Raw genomic sequence first — 19,314 nt, 5'->3', positions numbered from 1 at the left:
ATTATTGCTATTAGCAACCCAAAGCAAAACTGTGGGGTGCTTCGAGCAATGAATTTGACAGAAATAACAGGCCCAGCAAGCCTGGGACCCATTGTTTCTGACAAAACAATCCTCAACCAAAATGGCCACGATGAACATATTGGGCAGGGCGCCATGCGGAGCCCCTCTGCATTTTCATGGTGGCCAGGGCAGGAAGAGGGGTGTGGTGGTGCCACAACAGCAAGAGGTAAGTATGGGCAGGGGAGGGGAAGTGTAGGGAGACGGAGCAGATGATGGAAGCGGCAGTGAGAGGGGGGAAAGATGGCAGAGGGATGGGTAAAGGTCACAGCTTGCTCTAAACCAAACTTGTATCACGAAGTTAAGCCCCGGTTTGGAGCAGCCTGGCTGGCAGATGCACCTGCTGATGGTGCTAATACACCACACAGTCTTTCACTGTACACTCTCCTCAACTATTGGTCGATTTATTGCATAACCCTCCCTTGCTACACTTCCCTTCTCATCCCAGTGCTGTTAAGCGGCAAACAAGTGTATTATTACTTTCTCTAGACCTACTATTTACAGAGGGTTCATCTTTCAATAAATCTATTTGATCAATATAAATGTCTCGGGAGGATAGCTCGGGGGCAATACGCTCGCCTTGGAAGCAAGACGACGCGGAGAACCACAGGTTCGATCCCTGGTCCGTGCTTAAAAACCTCTGGGAATTAAGCGTGTTATAAATAAATAACCAATTACAATTACAATAAACATTTCGGAATAGAGGCCCTGGCCCACTGAAATCACGGGGCAGTGTGGACGAAAGGCCCATATTTATTCTCAAAATGTAGAACTGTTCCCTGAATATAATTTCAGATAGACGTGCTAGAGTGAATTGTATGCGATTCGTCCCCAGCTTCAGTTACATTCCTAGGAGTACTTAATATATGTTCCCCTAAGGGGTGGTAGCCCTCTCTCCAGTTGCCCTGAATCACAGCGTGTGAATGTCATTTGAACCTATGGACATTGGGCATCCTATCTGCTTCACTTAGGACTTAGCTTGTCCAATAAGGCATTCAGAATGACCCCTGAATCATGGTATTATATCCACTGAAATTCATCATATGTCAATTTTTCTCTTTCCTGAGCAGCTGCCTTTCAGTTACTATGCGTTATGCTGACAGTGAGACAGATTATGGTTTCCATAGTAATCCCAGGAATTATGGGATATTCGGGGACCTAAAATGAGGTATTCGAGGAGAGAGAACACATTTTGGGTTGATCCATATGGTGAACAGGTAAGACTATTTATTATGCACTGCATATGTCCACAAGAGGGTTATAAAACTGGGATATGGCCTCTAGGTTTAAGGCATACACATTGAATAAAAATGTGTGTTGCCTTTGTAAAACCCCAGTAACAATGTGTTGAACTAGGTGAAATCCTCCTCCCCCTAATCCTCAACCACGAGTTCCACTCACCCATCCAGGATGTTGCAAAATTCCACGCACTCTTGCCCCCGCAGGACCCGATCACAGGTGACACACTGGGTCGGGCCAGGTCCCCAGCATTGCCCGTGGGCACACAAGTAGAAGCAGACAAGCGCCTCACGCTCTGTGGAAAAACAATAATAAGAAAAGATAGTTGTGAGAGGTCCGGGGCCTCTGCATTAGGATGAAAGACTCTGGAACAGGTTGGAAGACAGCTGGACCCAGATCTGGCCAGGACGCACCTACCACGGAACGAAGGCCATGGAATCAGATTACTGACCTGGTCTCAAGATATCACATTGATTAGGTTGAATCCCCTGCATCATGATTATGCTTTTACTTTTCTGTCTTCTTCCCACACCAAGCTTGCATTTTGCCTAATTTGCATACCCACAATGCTTTGATCATGTGATTCTGAACTGGAGGTAAACTTACAGTAATGGCTACTGGGTGGTGCTGTGGAATATGTGACTTGGCTCAAATGACTTATTCTTCTTTCACATTTCAGGTGAACGGTTTTTTACAAGCCTTTTCAAACTCACCATAACGCTTGTGGTGTTTGCCACACATAGGGTTAACAAACTGAACTACCTCTTCATTTTGAACAAACATTATACATGTTTTATTGATAGTCTTCTCACGTTATATGTTTACAACAAAGGTAAAACATTTGAGAGCGACACAAGAAATGTATACATTTAGACGTTGTAAAATGGAGGTCAGGAATCGTAAACAAGTGCATTTAGTCCATATTTCCTGAAGATTATTTGAACATATATATAAGGCGGGTTCATAACAGATGCTTAGTAAACACAAACAGAATGTTACATATAGCTTTCACACTTGGGCACCTTAAGATGGCAACTGGGAATCAGTACGGACATAGTTGTGATTTAACATTAGGAGGTGGACAACACACTTGGCAAGTACATGAATCCTCACTTTCTGAGTTGCAACTAGATTGTCTTGTCTATTTATTTATATAGCGCCAGAGCTTGCAGGCATCAGGGCGCTCAAGGCAAAGCGCTAAAAGGCCAAAAGGTGGTTATTCATGTACAACGTCCTTTCATTGCGGGATGTTTTTTCGCAGGTTTTTTTTACTGCAAATTGTTTAACGAAAAAAACATTTTTTTGAGGGGTGTGGGGGTTAGAAAATTATATATATGGGATGTGGGTGTTTGGGAATAGATAAAAACTGAAAGAGAATGGGTTTGGGGGGGGGACCCCCCAAAAATAATTTAAAACAAAATTTGATGGGTTGTTTCGTTAAATAACATGGAACAGTTATTCAAACAAGGCTGTTTTCAATAGTTTCCGAAAGAGCACTGGCTCTTTGGTGGTGCGCAGTGTGAACCAAAGCTTATTCCACTCTTTGGTCGCAAGCACCGGAAATGAGCGACCATTCCCTTTCACCCATTTAGTCTTGGGGCAGACCAGTCTCATGGTATCCACAGACCGCGTATTTCTTGCCCGGTTTTGTACAGTGATACATTAATGTATTGAGGTGCTTTTCTGTAAAGGCATTTATGAACTATTGTGAGGACTTAAAAGCATACTCTGGGTTCCACAGGAAGCCAATGCAGCTCCCTTCTATATGCTGAGATTTGCATATGCCTAAGAATATTTTTTATAATCCTGACGGCATAATTTCGCAGGACGTGTAATTTTTTAAGACAACCCTTGCTTGCCCCAATCAATAATGCACTACAGTAATAAATCCTGGGCATTATGATAGCACGGACCAGCGTAGAGCAGTTTGTTTCTGAAACATAAGGTTTCACCAATCTAAGCCATCTAAGGTGGTTTTGAGTTTTACTTGTAACGCTATTGATATGAGCCGACATATCCAGTGAGGGTTCCAAAACTATTCCCAATGTTTTCACTTTCTCTGCTACTTTGATATAGTGCTTCTCTATGTCAAAGCCAACATACTGAGATTGGAGCTGTGCACGGGCTTGAGGGGAACCAAAGATCTCGGTTTTATCACCATTCAGGCACATTTCGTTGATTGCCATCCAGTTCTGAATAGCTCATATATTGTTGACATTTTTTCTGCATCTTTTTCATAGTCACAACTCAGCTCCATAACTAGCTTAGTGTCGTCCGTATAGTTAGCAAAGCAGACTCCAAAAGGGTCCAAGAGATTGCATAAGGGGCGACAAAAGATACTGAATAGTGATGCAGAAATGCAGGCCCCCTGAGGCACCCCACATTCAAGCAATTGCCAGCTTGAGAAAGCATTTCCCCAAACAATCCTGGACTTCTACATTTCCATTAAAACTCTAAGGTAATCAAAAAATTGTGGATGTCTTCCTTTGACCATAGACACATTTATCAACATTTCTTGCTCCACTGCCAGGTATGTTACTAAGAATTCCTTTATCCTACAGATTAGGTAATTTTGTAACTAAGTATGATAAGGTCATGGCTTAGGTATAACGTACCGTTTTTCTAGATGTTCCACGAGCTAAATCAAATTTACTAGGCAATCTACTTATTTTCTTTTAATGAAGAGGTACATACACACATGCAATCGTCCACTTACTTTCTTTTAGTTTATTTGTTTTTCCCTTTAGATTAGCCCTAAAGTTCGATCTAACAAAAGATCAGGAAAAACATGTAGAATAAAAGTCAACATTTGGAAATATTTTTGCATTTTATTTGGGTTTTATATAGCGCTTTAATCCAAAGCACTGTACATATGATCAAAAACAGTACAATAAGTGAACATTAGCAAACATAATGTCAAATGTAACCGGACTAAAGTAAATAAGATCTCCGAGTCATGGAATACATAATAAACAGAGATAGAACTAAGAGAAAGAGGAATAACATTCCAGTGCAAGGGAGCCAGCAGGGAGAGTGAGTGAAAATGTGACTGAGCACAAGGAGGACGAAGGACAGCAAGAAGAAATTTGGAACAAGAATCAAGCGGGCGAGAAGGGGTACAGAATGAAACTAGCAAAGAAAGGTAATCAGGAACCAGGCCATAGAGAGATTTAATGACAAGACATAAGTAAGAAAATTTGATGCAAGACTAGAATGAAAGCCAGCCGAGAGACAAGAAAGGAGAAGAAATAGAGTCACGGAGGAGGGACGGGTTGAAGACAGAGTAGGCGACTAGAAGCTTTAAAGACAGATTTAAAAGAGGAGCTTGACGAATAAGAGGGAGACCAAAAAGCATTGAGGAGCAGTAGAAAAGACAAGAACACATTGGTGAAGAAATCAGGAGTTTGGTGGCTTCAAGAGCCTTCCTGACATTGTATAGGTTAAAAAGGGCAAGCTTGTGAAGATAGAGAAATGTGCTATTTAAACAAGAAATCAGAGTCAAAGTAAAGTCCAAGATTATGAGCAGTAGAGTAAACAGATAGTTGAGTAAGAGGAAATGGGATAAAGGATGGAGGGAGAGGAGGGGTATTGTGCTAGCAGGAAAGAAGAGTATTTCAGTTTTAGTAGTGTTGAGAACCAAAAAGTGAGCCGGCATTCAAGATTGTATAGCCAAGAGACAAGTAGAAAGTTTGCTGTGAATATCGTAAGAAAAAAGATAAGAAGGACAGATACAACTGGGTATCATCAGCACAGAGGTGATGTGAAAGACCACAGGAAATACCAGCTAGAGAGGTGTAAAGAGAAAATAGAAAAGGGCAGTGAACAGAACCTTGAGGGACATGTTGGGGGAGAGGTGGTCTTCTTCCGCCCCTCTCACCATTCCCGCATGGACGGATCTCGCCTATGCTGGAGGGGGGGGGGGAGACAGACGTCCCCCTTCCTGCCTACACGTGATCTGCATTATTACCCTCTCATTACTAATGAAAGAATCCTGTAACCCAGCCTAATTGAAGCTCAAAGACTCCATCTTTGTAACACACAAGGCACTATTTTCTACTAGGCACGAAAATGATCTCTAAAAGCCTGTCTCTCCCTCTGCCCTGTGTCTCACACCGCCAGCCCGGGCCCCCGCCCCACTGCCTCCTGCCAGCTCCGCACAAACTCTGTTCTCACGGAAGTCCAGCCATTTATTGTTGCAATAATTAGTATCACCCAGTAGGAAGATGAGCACACTGCACTGTGTGAGACCAGAACAGGCCCCTGCCCTTGTGAGCATCCGCCTGCACTGCGCTCTGCAATAACCTGCTGGGCCCAGTCTCCTCTGTTCTCTTATACAGAGACACATCTGAGCCCTCACAGTGACCAGAGGAGAACACCCGCCATAGATCTAATCCCATACACTAATATATTCTTCACACATGTCCATCAGTATCATGAGGCATCAAAACCCCACCAAGACGGGCACCTGGGTCAGGGCATTAGGTTTATGGGTGCCAAGGTGCAAAGGGTACAATGTAGAAATATAACCTGTTAGTGAACTTGGAAAGTACTCCTGTTCGGGCCAAACATGTATGATGGTCATTTGTCTCATGCCCCCAGATCCTGTCATTTTATCTTAGGCAGTCTGGGAAATGTATCACTTTGCAGGCATGGCCTTCACCCTGCAGGGATGAGCCCAGCTGGCCCTTGTGCTGAGGCAGTGACACCCAAGCAACCACCAATCCAACGTGGCCAGCACCTAAAGATGTATACTATACTAATTTGTTTCACCAATTATATTGTAGAATTGTGTACTTATAGTTGACGTCATCAGTGACGCGTTTCTATCTTATAATGCGCTGCCAGTGTAATGTTTGGCAGAGTGCTCTCCGGGATGCAGAGTTCTCTGTGTGCACAATGTATCTTATATAAAAACCTTGTTCTACTTGCAAACCATCTCCTGTTCCCATTCCCTAGCTGGGTGTGTCCATTATTCGAGGCTTTGGATATTGTGTCAGGGAATGGGCACCTTCAGACACCATAGGTAAGTGGAAGTGTGGCGAGGAAGACCCTTCCCAGGAAACGGAGAAAGTACTTTGAGAGAGATAGGGTCGGAACCAGGAGAGAACTGAGCCAGAGAAACAAAGAGAAGACAAAGTGGCAAGTAGAAGGGAAGGATCGCCAGTATCAAAAGCAGCAAAAACATAGAGCAGAATAAGAAAGGAGGAATGTTTGGAACAGAGAGAAGAGCTGTCTCAGTAGAACGTAAGGAAGGCATGGTATCACAGTAAGACAGACAAAAGTGACCACAGTTCAAGGGTGTTTATTGAACCTTATCAAAGGTGTGATAAACTCCTATCTAAAAAATCTAAGATGGGAGCAAGCTACGACCATCATATAATAATAATGCAGTCCTAGTGGAGTCGCGTCAAAATAAAAGGGCCTATACTAAAAACCCTATTGCCAATCCTTACAGCTAAAATAAATAGTGTGGGGAAATGTTCATGGAAAAGAAAGAAGTGTTCACAAAAAGATAAGTCAGCATCTGCAAGTCGTTGGCCCCACTTCCCCACATTTTCAATGCGGTTCACTCGAGCATAGCACACTCTTGGGATTCTTCGGCACGAGGACACAGTTCTGTTACAAGCATCAGCGCCTTCTATGTCCAAGTCTCTTAAGTTAGCAAAAGTCTCTTGATCCAGAGGGCCTGATGTATCAAACAAACGAAAAAGTTCCTTTCAAAGTATTCACGTAGGGCGATTCACTCTTCATCCTGGATCCCCCTCAGCTGGGCCCAGATCCCTTTTTGTACCAGTCTTTTCTCAGGTGACTCGCCGTTCACACTGGATCCCCTTCAGTCGGGCTCAGATCCCCTTTTCACAATTAGTCTCCCTCAGCCGGTTTCGACCAATTACAGTTCGCTCAACTTTAAACACATGGAGGATTTACTTTCCCCTGCTTTACTTTGGCATCCCTCCATTGGGTTCACTTTTGCCCCTTGTAACTCAATTCCTAATACTTGTAAAAGACCTTCGATTGTACGAGGGATTTGTCTTGACACCCGTATGACCACTTTGACTCTTTCTTTTGCCTCCTCTACTGAGGCCTTCTGTTATTTGCAGTTTTTGATACTTTAGTTTCACAATATTTCCTCAGGTTAGCTTCATACCTTGTTTCTCATTCGTCAAAGACTTTCGAATGTACGAGGGATACTTAACTCATGCCTTTTCCCAGGTATGACCACTTTGACTGATCGTCCCCTCTTGCAAGGCTTCTCATCACATGTGCAGCCCCTGCATCCTTCACCACAGTTAAGGTTACAATGTCTTACTTGCGGTTCCACGAAACTCAACAAGTACTTCAAACGCTTATTGCATCATACATTCATGCAAGCCGGCTTCTCTTCTCACTCACCGACAGCATCTGATATTTTGTATTAAATTCTCTTTGTGCGTCAAGGTTTTCGGCCCAGCGCGGCTTCCCTCCTTTCATGCTCCAACGTTGTATGCGAGGGAGGTGCTACCGTGACCTTCTGCATTCACCTCGCTCGTCTTGCCTTTTTAGGGTCTCCCTCCGCCAGGTTCAGACTCCTCTCAAGATCTACAGTTCACAGAGAAGACACCCCTCTGCCAGGCTCGAGCCTCCTCTCCTCAATTCACAGTTTTCAATTATGTTTTTGGACACCCAGTCCCAGAATGCACTGTGATAATTTCGCTCCGACTTCACAGCTTGTCAAAACGGCATTCCATGATTTCAGGAGCTGCAGGAGGATAGAAAGGGGATGTTTAAATGAGGTCAGAATCTCAGCTACTGCCCCTCAGAGACCTGGGTTTGCCTGCATGGCCCAGGGGAGGAGTTCTGCTGTGGGTACCGCCAGGCATCCCCAGCTTCCCCATCCATGTCTTGCCTTCTGGAGGTACAGATTCCTCTCCACACTGCAGTCTGCTCTCAAGTAACAGGGCCAGTATTAGGGTGGTTTTCTCCTCCTCCAGGTCTCCTAGGGTCTCTGCAGCTTGCTTGGCCCTTCTCCTGCTTCCCGGCACCTTCCAGCAACCTGACTTGCTCAGAGTGTGCTTTCCCACTCTACCTTTTATACTGGTGGGGAGAGGTAATTAGGTTCAGGTGTACATAGTTGTAAAGGGAGGCCTGACTTTGCCTGGCCTCATTACTGGGAAAGTCTTGCTGTCAAAAGGAAGGAGTCCGTTTTCTGTGTTTGACTGTGTTTTCTGCCAGTAACCTTTATCCTCCCAATCCCCATCTTCCTTGTCTCAGTGTTTACATGAAATGGGGGGGAATTGGGAGGAGTTGGAAAATCTGTAAATCTTGCACTATATGATGGGAAAGAGGTTTGAAAGGAAAGGGGATATCGCATCTCACCATCAGGTGCCCCTACCCTACTTACGAGGATTCCTCATCCAGGTGATCCACCCAAACTGGTCTACCCCAGGAACTGGATCCAACAGCGATGGCCGTGTACTGGCCACCTGGATAACAAATCTCCAGGGATCAGTACGTGAGACACCCTCTGGTTTCTCACATACCCTTCCCCAACAGTCTCCGTCTTTCAAATAGAATGCACAGATCTGTTCAGGTGGTGTCCACAATTTCTATTGGTCCCTCTTTGTTTTGCAGATCTATTTTGTTTAGAGGGCAATGTTTTGTTTCATGGCCAATTTCCTACAGGATAAACAGGGTTTTATCTCAGAACTGAGGCGAGTTGGATTTTACCCTTCAGAGTCAGAGCCCTCCGAAAAGTTGGCGACATGGTCATCCTTCCCTGTTTCTTCCATTACACATTCGCATCCTAATAAGTCAGGGGGATCCACCTCTGGGGAGGATGGTATCTCGACACCCTGTTTACTTCTCTGGGAACCTCCTACCTTTGATCTGATAAGAATGGACTTGATGGACACCCTCAAGACTTGGGGCTGTTTCAAGATTGGAGGTTTTCCACCCTCTTCAAGCTTTACTTCAACTCCGAGACTAGACATGGGGTTTCCATTAAGGTAAGCAATCTGGGGGACTTCACCCTCCAAGAGTTCCTGATTCTCCACCCCCAGAGGAACAAGTCTGAACCTGGTTAGTTGGACACCAGAAGCAAGGGCTTTCCCCGTCTCCAATTGCGAGTCCCAAAAAAATGTGTTCTTTCGGCTCTACCAGAACAGGGAGATAACAGCTCGGTAAGTGTCTCTTTCTAAAATTGATGACCCAGGGCCTGTTCTGTTTTGCGGGGTCGCCTGACCATCTATCAAGTCTACTAGAGCTAGAGGCAAAGATACAGATTGAAGAATTACTCTTGAGGTCTTCCCCCTTCTCCCAACGTGATCCCTCACTCGGAGAGATATCTTTGTGTTGTTTAACATGTTCTTGTGTGGGAGGTTTTACTGTGGCTGTCTCTATTGTTTCTCTATTTCTTTCCCAAAAGTCTGGTTGGGACAGAGCTTCCCAAGAATGTTCACACACTAGTAGTCCCATCAGTTCACCCTCTCGATCTGTATCATGCCACACGATAAATTCAAGAGAGCAACTTTTAGCTCTTCCGTATTTGCCAAGAGGGGTAATATTTTTAGTTGTCTTTTCCACCTCGGTTCACCCAGCATAAAATACATGACGGAGTGGGTTGGTATTTCCACCTTAAACCTCCAGGGAACTTATTATTTTATCCCTTTTTGGAATTAGACAAATGTGAGGAAAAACTATTTGATAAGTATTGCTTTGTACATTTTTCCTAACGGGAATGATAGCTTGTTTGGTTAGAGGAACAAACTGGATTCCCATTATTTGACCCATGTTCTAAAAGGGTCCTTGTAAATTGCCCATAGACTTCATCCCAGGGATGGCAAATGGGATGTGGTTATAGCTACTTTCATATCCATGGATGTTTGAGCCATTTTTGAGAAAACTGATGGCAAATTGGTTTTCTCTGTGAGGCTCCTATCGGGCATTATAATTTAAAGGTTGTCTAGTTTGGTGTGGTCCCCAACTAGTATCTATTGGGCCACATCCCAACCCTGACCCTATATGTAAGGAAGGCATGGTATCAAAGTAAGACAGACACAAGTAACAACATTTCAAGGGTGTTTATTGAACCTTATCAAGGGTATGATAAACAACTATCTAAACCTAAATCTAGGATGGGAGCAAGCTACGACTATCAAATAACAATAATGCAGTCCTAGTGAGTCTCGTCAAAATAAAAGGGCCTATACTAAAAAAAAACGAGTGCCAATCCTTACCGCTAAATTACAAATAGTGTGGGGAAATGTTCACGGAAAAGAAAGAAGTGCTCACATCTTGATACGTCAGAATGTTCAGACTGTTGGCCTCCCTTCCCCACGTTTTAAGCACAGGACAAGGCGGTTCACTCGAGCATAGCACACTCTTAGGCTTCTTCGGCACAAGAACACAGTTCTATTACAAGCATCAGGACCTCCTATGCCCAAGTCTGTTAAGTTATCAAAAGTCTCTTGATCCAGAGGGCCTGATGTATGAAACAAATGAAAAACATCCTTTCCAAGAATTCACGTAGGGCAATTCACTCTTCATCCTGGACCCCCCTCAGCTGGGCTCAAATCCCCTTTTGTACCAGTCTTTTCTCGGGTGACTCGCGGTTCACACTGGATCCCTCTCAGTCGGGCTCAGATCCCCTTTTCACAATTAGTCTCCCTCAGCCGGGTTCAACCAATTACAGTTTGCTCAACTTTAAACACATGCAGGATTTACTTTCCCCTGCTTTACTTTGGCATCCCTCCATTGGGTTCACTTTTGCCCCTTGTAACTCAATTCCTAATACTTGTAAAAGACCTTCGATTGTATGAGGGATTTGTCTTGACACCCGTATGACCACTTTGACTCTTTCTTTTGCCTCCTCTACTGAGGCCTTCTGTTATTTGCAGTTTTTGATACTTTAGTTTCACAATATTTCCTCAGGTTAGCTTCATACCTTGTTTCTCATTCGTCAAAGACTTTCAAATGTACGAGGGATACTTAACTCATGGCTTTTCCCTCGTATGACCACTTTGACTGACCGTCCCCTCTTGCAAGGCTTCTCAGCACATGCGCAGGCCCTGCATCCTTCCCCACAGTTCAGATTACAATGTCTTACTCGCGGGTCCACGAAACTCAGCGAGTACTTCAAACGTTTATCACATCATACATTCAAGAGAGCCGGCTTTTCTTCTCACTCACTGGCAGTGTCTGATATTTTGTATCAAATTCTCTTTGTTCGTCAATGTTCCCTCCTTTCAAGCTCCATCGTATGCGTGGGAGGTGCTGGCGTGGCCTTCTGTATACGCCTCACTTGTCTTGCCTTTTTAGGGTCTGCCTCCACCGGGTTCGGACCCCTCTCCTCAATATCTACAGTTCACAGATAAAACTTCCCTCCGCTGGGCTCGAGCCTCCTCTCCTCAATTCATGGTTTTTAATTATATATTTTTGGACTTCCAGTCCCAGAATGCAATGTGATAATTTTGCTCCCACTTCACAGCTCCCCAAAACGGCACTCCATGATTTTGGGAGCTGCAGGAACCAAAAGGGGGATGTTTAAATGAGGTCAGGGTCTCATCGCCTGCTCCTCAGAGACCTGGGTCCGCCTGCCTGACCCAAGGGAGTAGTTCTTGAACAGTAAGATGGGGAAGAGGTTTGAAAGGAAAGGGGATACCGCGTTTTACCATTGCGTGCTCCTAACCTACTTCCCGTCATTCAAATAATCCTCCTGCGCACTGGTCCACCCCCAGGAACTGGATCCAACAGCGGTGTCCGTGTCCTGGCCACCTGGATGACAAATCCCTGGGGATCAGTACATGAGACACCCTCTAGGTTCTAACAAGAATGAAAAGGCAGAATCCAGAGAGGAAGAATCGCATTATCAGAAACAAAAGTAGAAACTTGAAAGAATAACAAATGTTATTCATTACCAGTTATACTAAAGAACAAATCTTAAAATTAAGGAATATAATTTCTTGCACCTAAAAAGTGCTGAACATTTGCTTGAATTTGATGCGTATTACAAATATTGTGGTGTGCGGGTACATTACAAATTGGACTGCCTGTCAATCCAAAGAAGTGTCACCTTGCTAGAGCTGCTGTAAAGTATCTAGGTTTCATTGTGGGAAACAAACTGGTTCAGCCACATACTGAAAAGGTTGGGACAGGGGAAGAAACTCAGGCCCCCAAGACCAAGAAAGAACTCCGGCCCTTCTTGGGCCTCGTTGGTTATTATAGGCACTGAACAATGATAGAATGCAGTGCAATCTGCGGCATATTGTTCTAATTTAAAACTCCCAGTTTAACTACACTACCTGCATAGGACTCAGATGTCCCAGATTTCTCTGCCCACTCAAAACTCTCCCACAAAACTCATGTGGCCCCACACAAGGTCAATTTTACTGCACAACAATAGTCTTGTTGATGCACTGGAGCACATGCAGGTGTTACTACGATGGACACCCTGTAGATGTGTCTCAGCGAGCAACACTGAGGTCTTAAACTAATCGGCACTCTATGATCTTCTTTTTTTGCCCAATTCAGAAATCAGTAGGTCATCTCCCCACTGTAACATGCATCCTTCCCTTGCTATGCCTCAACCCTCTTCAAAGCTCCCCAAAGGCCCTTCAAAACTTTGCTGCAGAGCCTCTGCAGGATCCCTCTTACCGCATGCATCTATAGCCTTATTGCTGGACTGCAGCAGACCCTGGTGCTGGTTCCTGAAGATGGACTCCCATGGAACGCTGTCCAGGAAGCACAGATGAGGGTTGCGGTGGATCAACGCCAGCCCACTGCTGATTTCTGTCAGGGAGCGCAGGCCCAGCGAGGTGATAGACAAGCCAAGGATCGTCAGGGAGTATGCACCTCTAAAAAGCAGAAACAACCAAGTCAGACCAGTGGCACAGATTGGAGAGGGCATGCACTCCAAATCTCACTCAAATCCTTAAACATTAGACACACTCATTGAAGTAAGATGCACTCAAATCCCCTTCAAATTGAAACAAAGACAAATTCTTTGTGAGCTACATAATCACCTTAAGAAAAAGAAGCAACTTCATTTTATTTTTACTGATTTACCCGTAGTATCTACTAACTCGATGTATTCAGGGGATACATAGATTATGTGTATTCAGATGATTTATCTGGTCTAAAATGGCCTCACTAGCCTGGAGTCAGAATGTGGGTCATTTGTAATATACAAGTTAAAGGCCTCTGGTGCTGTGCCATATGCAAAGAGGGGCACTGGTTTTCAGAAGCATTGGGAGTTTGCTGCCATCGGGGCTGGTGCAGTCAGCCGCATGCATGTTACACCTATAGTAAGTCCAAGGTCTGTTATGCATTTACATTTATTTGCAGAGCATATCCACAGGTCAGGTTAAGGGAAGAGACATGATCGACCCTGGGGGTAATTTATTTTTTATAACATGCAATTACACCCAAAGGGTCATGTTTTGGCCCTTCTACCAGAGGAATGCCTTATAACAGGAAAGACCTCCATAGTGATAGCAACTGTTGTCATGGAGATTAAAAGAAGACTATTCTTTTTACTTTGACGGTGGGTCTAGGTGCCTCCTTAAATCTATTATTTTCTACAATGACCATATTTGCTCTTTGCCCAAGCTCCTGGCAAATTATCGGACTTCACAGCCTATATGTGATCAGGGGGCAGTGGCTTTGGTACTCCACCTGCATCAGTACTTGATAATGATCAGTTTTAAGACCACCTGCATCGTCTGCAAGGCTATCGCAAACAACAACCCCTCATACCCAGTCAAAAAGAACTTCATCTTCAGATGTCAACACAAGGGACCACAACATCATCAGAATGGTAAAAAAGATATGCAACAAGGAGAAAAAACAAGAAAACATCCCTTTTCTGTGAAGCAAGGCCCTGGAACAGCATCCCAATCCAGATCAGACTACACCCTCCTTATTGCACTTCAGGAACAAACTGAAGCCACTTCAAATAACACCTTGAAGGGCACTGACAGTTCAACCCACCTACCTGCTCTCATTCTCTAGCCCTTCCTCTTGCACCCCCACACACACACCTCTGTAACATATAACTATAAACCCTGACTCCCTGCATTGCGCAGTCTTACGTTCCTTTCATGTAAGGTATGTATCATATGCACAAACCAAGTTGATTCCATAACTAGGTATGTGCTATTTGAGCACATCACACAATATTTGTTGTGGTAGGTTTTGCCGCCTCTAGTTGTGTGTCACCCAGTGAAGGGGTCAATGTGTACTCACTCTTTCTACCATCGCACTCAGAAAACTTACCCGTGTAGGACTCTCCCACGTATCACTTTGAGGTTCTCAAACACGCTGAGGTTGGACAAACTCTCCGGCCAGGACTCAATGTACAAAAAGCCTGAAACACAGCATAGCAGAATGTGACTCAAAACCAATTATAACAAACAGTCCTGGCTAAGTATTCTCTACCAGAATTAGAAGGGGGCCTGTATAAACTCTACTGCCATTCCATGCTGAAGGATGGACACACCCTTCTAGCCGACCCAAGAAAGGGTATGGATACTGTGTACTGAACCGGGACTGAGGGTACGGGAACTCTACTAGTCATCTCCGGCTGGTGCCTGTATACTCCCCATCAGCGTTCCAAGACCAGCACCTGCATTCCTTCTACCAGCCATCCAATCCTGATACCAAGATACTCTCTCCCAGCTGTTCCAGACCAGGGCCAAGATACACTTTACCCACTGTGCCAGACTGCAACCAAGATACTCTATACCCACTGTGCCAGACTGCACCCAAGATGCACTCTACCCACCGTGCCAGACTGCAGCCAAGATACTCTCTACCCACTGTGCCAGACTGCAACTAAGATACTGTCTACCCACTGTGCCAGACTGCAACAAAGATATTCTTTACCCATTGTGCCAGACTTGGCAAAGATACTCCCTACCCACTGTGACAGACTGTGAAAAAGATACTCTCTACGCACTGTGCCAGACTAGAGCAAAGTTACTCTCTACCAGCTGTGCCAGACTTGGGCCAAAATACACTTTACCCACTGTGCCAGACTACAGCCAAGATGCTCTCTACCCACTGTGCCAGACTGCAACAAAGGTATTTTCTACCCATTGTGCCAGACTTGGCAAAGATACTCCCTACCCACTGTGACAGACTGCAGCAAAGATACTCTATACCCACTGTGCCAGACTGGGGCAAAGATAGTCTCTACCCGCTGTACCAGAATGGGGACAAGATACTCTCTACCCACTGTGCCAGGCTCCAAAGAGTACTGCAAAGCCATCTTTGCTGCAAAACAAAACTTTTCCCTCAAGCTCACCAATGCAATAATCCACCCCTGCTATTCACAATTCCCAGTCATTAGAACCACAGACAATAGTTACTGATAACCCATTTCCCTCACAAAGCTCCCTGAAACTGACACCAGAGACATACTTGCAAGTCTACGTGACTCTTCTCTACCCAGTGAAATTATCACGCCAAATATCTTAAAGAAAGTACAGGGACCCTGGTTCTACAAACACCCATCTAACAAACTAGTCCTTCAAAGAGGAAACGGTTCCAGCCACATCCAAACAAACTACTTTCAAGCGCTGCTCCTGGAAACTGCAGTTCACCCATCACTCACCAATGATTACAGTCCCATCACCCCACCACCGTGCACCACACCCAAGGAAAATGGTAAAGCCTGCTCCAGGCTCACCTTGACAATTCATGTTCCATAGTTTGTTGGCATTTTCAGATAGAAAGGGTACAAACTGAAAGAGTACATATATGCATAAATAACAAGTATACAACAGAACGTAACTCATTAAGAGGGGGTCATTATGAGTTTGCCAGTATCCTGTCGGCAATTACGGCAGGATACTGGCAAACTGACCGTACCGTTACCGGCTCCTGATATCCTGGTATTTCGGGATATTCCATGTCCCGGTAACGGCCGGAAATCCCCATTCCATGGAGCCCCATAAGATTCCATGGAGGTAATTGCAGCATTTTTTTGCTGGTGGGACCCTGATTTACCAGTAGCTCAGGCTCAGGGCTGGAGGTAAATCAGTGCCTCCACCAGCAAACCTATGTTTCCCCGGTGCAGTAAAAGTGCAATTGATCTGCTCCTTATTAGCATGCGTGCCATGGCAGCCCCTGCAATTCGACACCTCCATCTTTCGTCTGTGGAGGCCAGGTGTAATTTTGCCATTTTCTGTGGATCTAGTAGATCCTGTACAGTTTCCATGGTTGGATCTAAATCAGAGCTAAACTTGGTCTCATATTTCAGACTCTCGGATGAATCGTGGTCTATTTCTAATCACAATAATGGAGGATACATTTAGAGTACCAATCTCTTCTTGCTTCCTCCAGCTAGTTTATCCTCTCTGTTCAAGTTGGCTGCTGTATGTCAGCCTCTGATAGCCAGTCCTAATGTTGGTGAACATTCATACAGGATTTATGTGAATGACAAGTAACCCAGATCTATCAGAGGAAGCCAAGGTGTTTTCACTCCTCTGCGTATACGATAATTAGCGTGTTCTCCTTTTGCAGGACTGACAGCCCTTTGAAGAACTTGAGCGTCAGACTTTTTTGTTGTCTGTCAGCCAATATACAAAGTGCAGGGTCTTGTCTTAATCTAGACTGCCAGAAGAGCTGCTTTCCTTGTGTTATGATCAGTGGGTTCTACCAGATAAGGGCGTACCCAACAGCAGTGACTGAACCTTTACATTTGTACGTGCCACTCTTGAAGATACTCTGGGACACGCACCTGATCGAATCGAGGGCTATCTGATGGGTTCATTCATCTAGAGGAAAGGAAGATTTTAACCCTTGACTAGCACACGTTTGATTCTCAGCAACATTCCAACTCAGTCCTTCAACTTCTTCTAAATGGATCTAATAATTCAGATCTAGTCAACCAAAATTATTATGGTATTGTGACAAATGTGTCAGTCCTATTTTGTCCCTTAACCTCTGGGATTGACATTGTTGCTTTCTACTTTTCTGACCACTCCAAGTCAAATATGTTCTTGTCCAAGTTCAAGTAGACATGTTTTTGTGGAAGCACATATATTAATAAAGGTTACAGGATCCAGTGCAATATATTCTTGTTTATCTTAGTGACATTATCTCAAATGCTCAGGTTGAGTTTGGTCTGCCTCTATTCGTCAGCATTGATGACACTCCTCAAATTGATGGCGAGAACCTTGCTTGCGCCTTTGGATCCAAATAGAGGGTTCCTGTACCTTTCAATTTAAAGCACCAACTTGCATGTGTTGTTCTGTCTACCATTCTCAAACCATATAAGTCTGGGTTCTACCCAGTGTATGCTACAGAAGCAGCCCTGTTCTAAATTGGGAAGCTACTGACAACGCCGAATTACACAATCACAAGACCCTCTCAGACCAAGCAGGCATTTCAGACTCTGCCCCCCCTGGGTTTATGTCCCTCTTCTCAAGCTAATCTGAACAACTTGAAACGGGCCACGCTTCTTTCAAGCGCCCATTAAGTAATGTGTGGAGTCGTACGACGACATCCACCTCGCCAGTGCTCTTCATCATCAAGCACGGCCAAATTCCTAAGTGAGTAGGTGATAACGACCTACATAATCACTTCTGTACTGACAACACCCACTCTCCCTTTGAATCAGAATCAAATAAAATCAATGCTAGGCTCTAGAAACTGGACTGTCTGACACATGGCTGGCTGTGAGCTACCAGATACTCAATGGAAAGAACACTGAGCTTCTGTTCCCCAACTCCAAATGTGCCCACAACCTTGCCTTTATCAACACTCCTCTACCCACCCTACGTCAGTCAGCCTCATCACACTAGGCAACGGCTTAAGAGAAACCCTCAACTAAAGAATGACTTAAATTATGTTACTGGGTCTCGTGTAGAGTGACTTGGGCCATTCTCATAGCATCTTAATGCTTGAAACCTGCAAGATGGGGTGTTTTAGGGTGGGATGCTAGTCAGATCGGAGAGGGAGAGGATGCTTGCTGTGGCTGAGATGTAGATATACGTAGATCAGAAGAAGCCCTGTCTCTCTGTTTAAGTTTCAACGTGTGTGTGATGGGGCTTGATGTGTCCCGAGACCCATAGTTGGTGTAACATGGTGTGGGTATGCTTGGTATCAAGTTTGAATTTGTGTAGCGAAACAGTCAAGTTTGTGCATGCATATTATGTGCTTTGAGATAGTGGCTAAGAGTGTTTGGCATGGTGCGTGTGTCAGTGTTCTAGTGGTGTGGATGGTTTGGTGTTGGTAAGGGTGGGAGGGTGGAAGATTAGTTGGAAGTTAGTATTGGCTTTGGGCTAGCCTATCTGAAGGGTACCTTTTTGGGACTAATGGTGTGCTGCTACTCTAGCAGGTAGACCTAGTTGTTGTATCTTTAGCTCAATTTTTGCTTGTTGTTGTATGACCCTAAAAGTGTCAGCTGTATCGTCGGCTGACTGGCGTTTGCTGGTTTATCCCAGGCTGTTTTTGATCTGATTGGTGCCTACATGACCGCGTATGCACCCACTCAGCAGTTACAAGATTTCCAGAGTTGCTTGGAAGCGGTCTGCACATGGGCAATTTGCTGTGGCTGGCTGGATCCTCATATTCTCCTTGGGATGCGTGCCTTTCTAGTGTTCTGAGAAGAGCCAGGTCGTTAGTGCTTTACAGAAGGTGAGGCGTTCTTGCAGCACGCAGATTTCTTTGGGTATTAAGTTGCAAAGTCTGGTGATCATGACTGCAAATGACGAGCCTCATTGGCGTTCCTCTTGTACTGAGGCACAGTCAGGCGACGTCTTGTTTACACAGGCCATGCCTCAGCTACGTTAAACTGCAGAGCTGTGATTCCCAAAATGGGCTGCTAGGTGCATTGGAACAGCACTGGGCACTAACAACATGTAAGGCTGGTGCTCCGCCAGGTAGACTCTGTGCACAAATGATAGATTCATGGGGGAACTCCCACAATGGGTGCCATAAGATAACACTTTTTCAAAGAATACAGCCTCTTCTGGAATGCAACAGCTTCTCGAGGCAAGGAAGCACCCATCGAGACAAGCAACTGATTTGTTGATG

At 44.8% G+C, this 19,314-nt stretch overlaps 1 protein-coding gene across 1 annotated transcript in view; it reads right to left on the bottom strand.

Annotated features, from left to right (window-relative positions):
* Positions 1 to 19,314, bottom strand: part of ERBB2 (erb-b2 receptor tyrosine kinase 2) — a 343,410-nt gene that overhangs the window by 76,381 nt on the left and 247,715 nt on the right. Inside the window, exons 11-13 of the mRNA XM_069634737.1 lie at positions 14,548 to 14,638; positions 12,928 to 13,127; positions 1,459 to 1,591 (exon numbers count right to left, since the gene is read on the bottom strand). Coding sequence (XP_069490838.1) covers positions 1,459 to 1,591; positions 12,928 to 13,127; positions 14,548 to 14,638 — 424 coding nt within the window. The remainder of the gene's footprint in view (positions 1 to 1,458; positions 1,592 to 12,927; positions 13,128 to 14,547; positions 14,639 to 19,314) is intronic.

The sequence above is a fragment of the Ambystoma mexicanum genome, chromosome 13 (assembly GCF_040938575.1).
Source record: "Ambystoma mexicanum isolate Mex_15411 chromosome 13, UKY_AmexF1_1, whole genome shotgun sequence".
Taxonomy (NCBI): domain Eukaryota; kingdom Metazoa; phylum Chordata; class Amphibia; order Caudata; family Ambystomatidae; genus Ambystoma; species Ambystoma mexicanum.
This window is presented reverse-complemented; position numbering and strand designations above follow the sequence as displayed.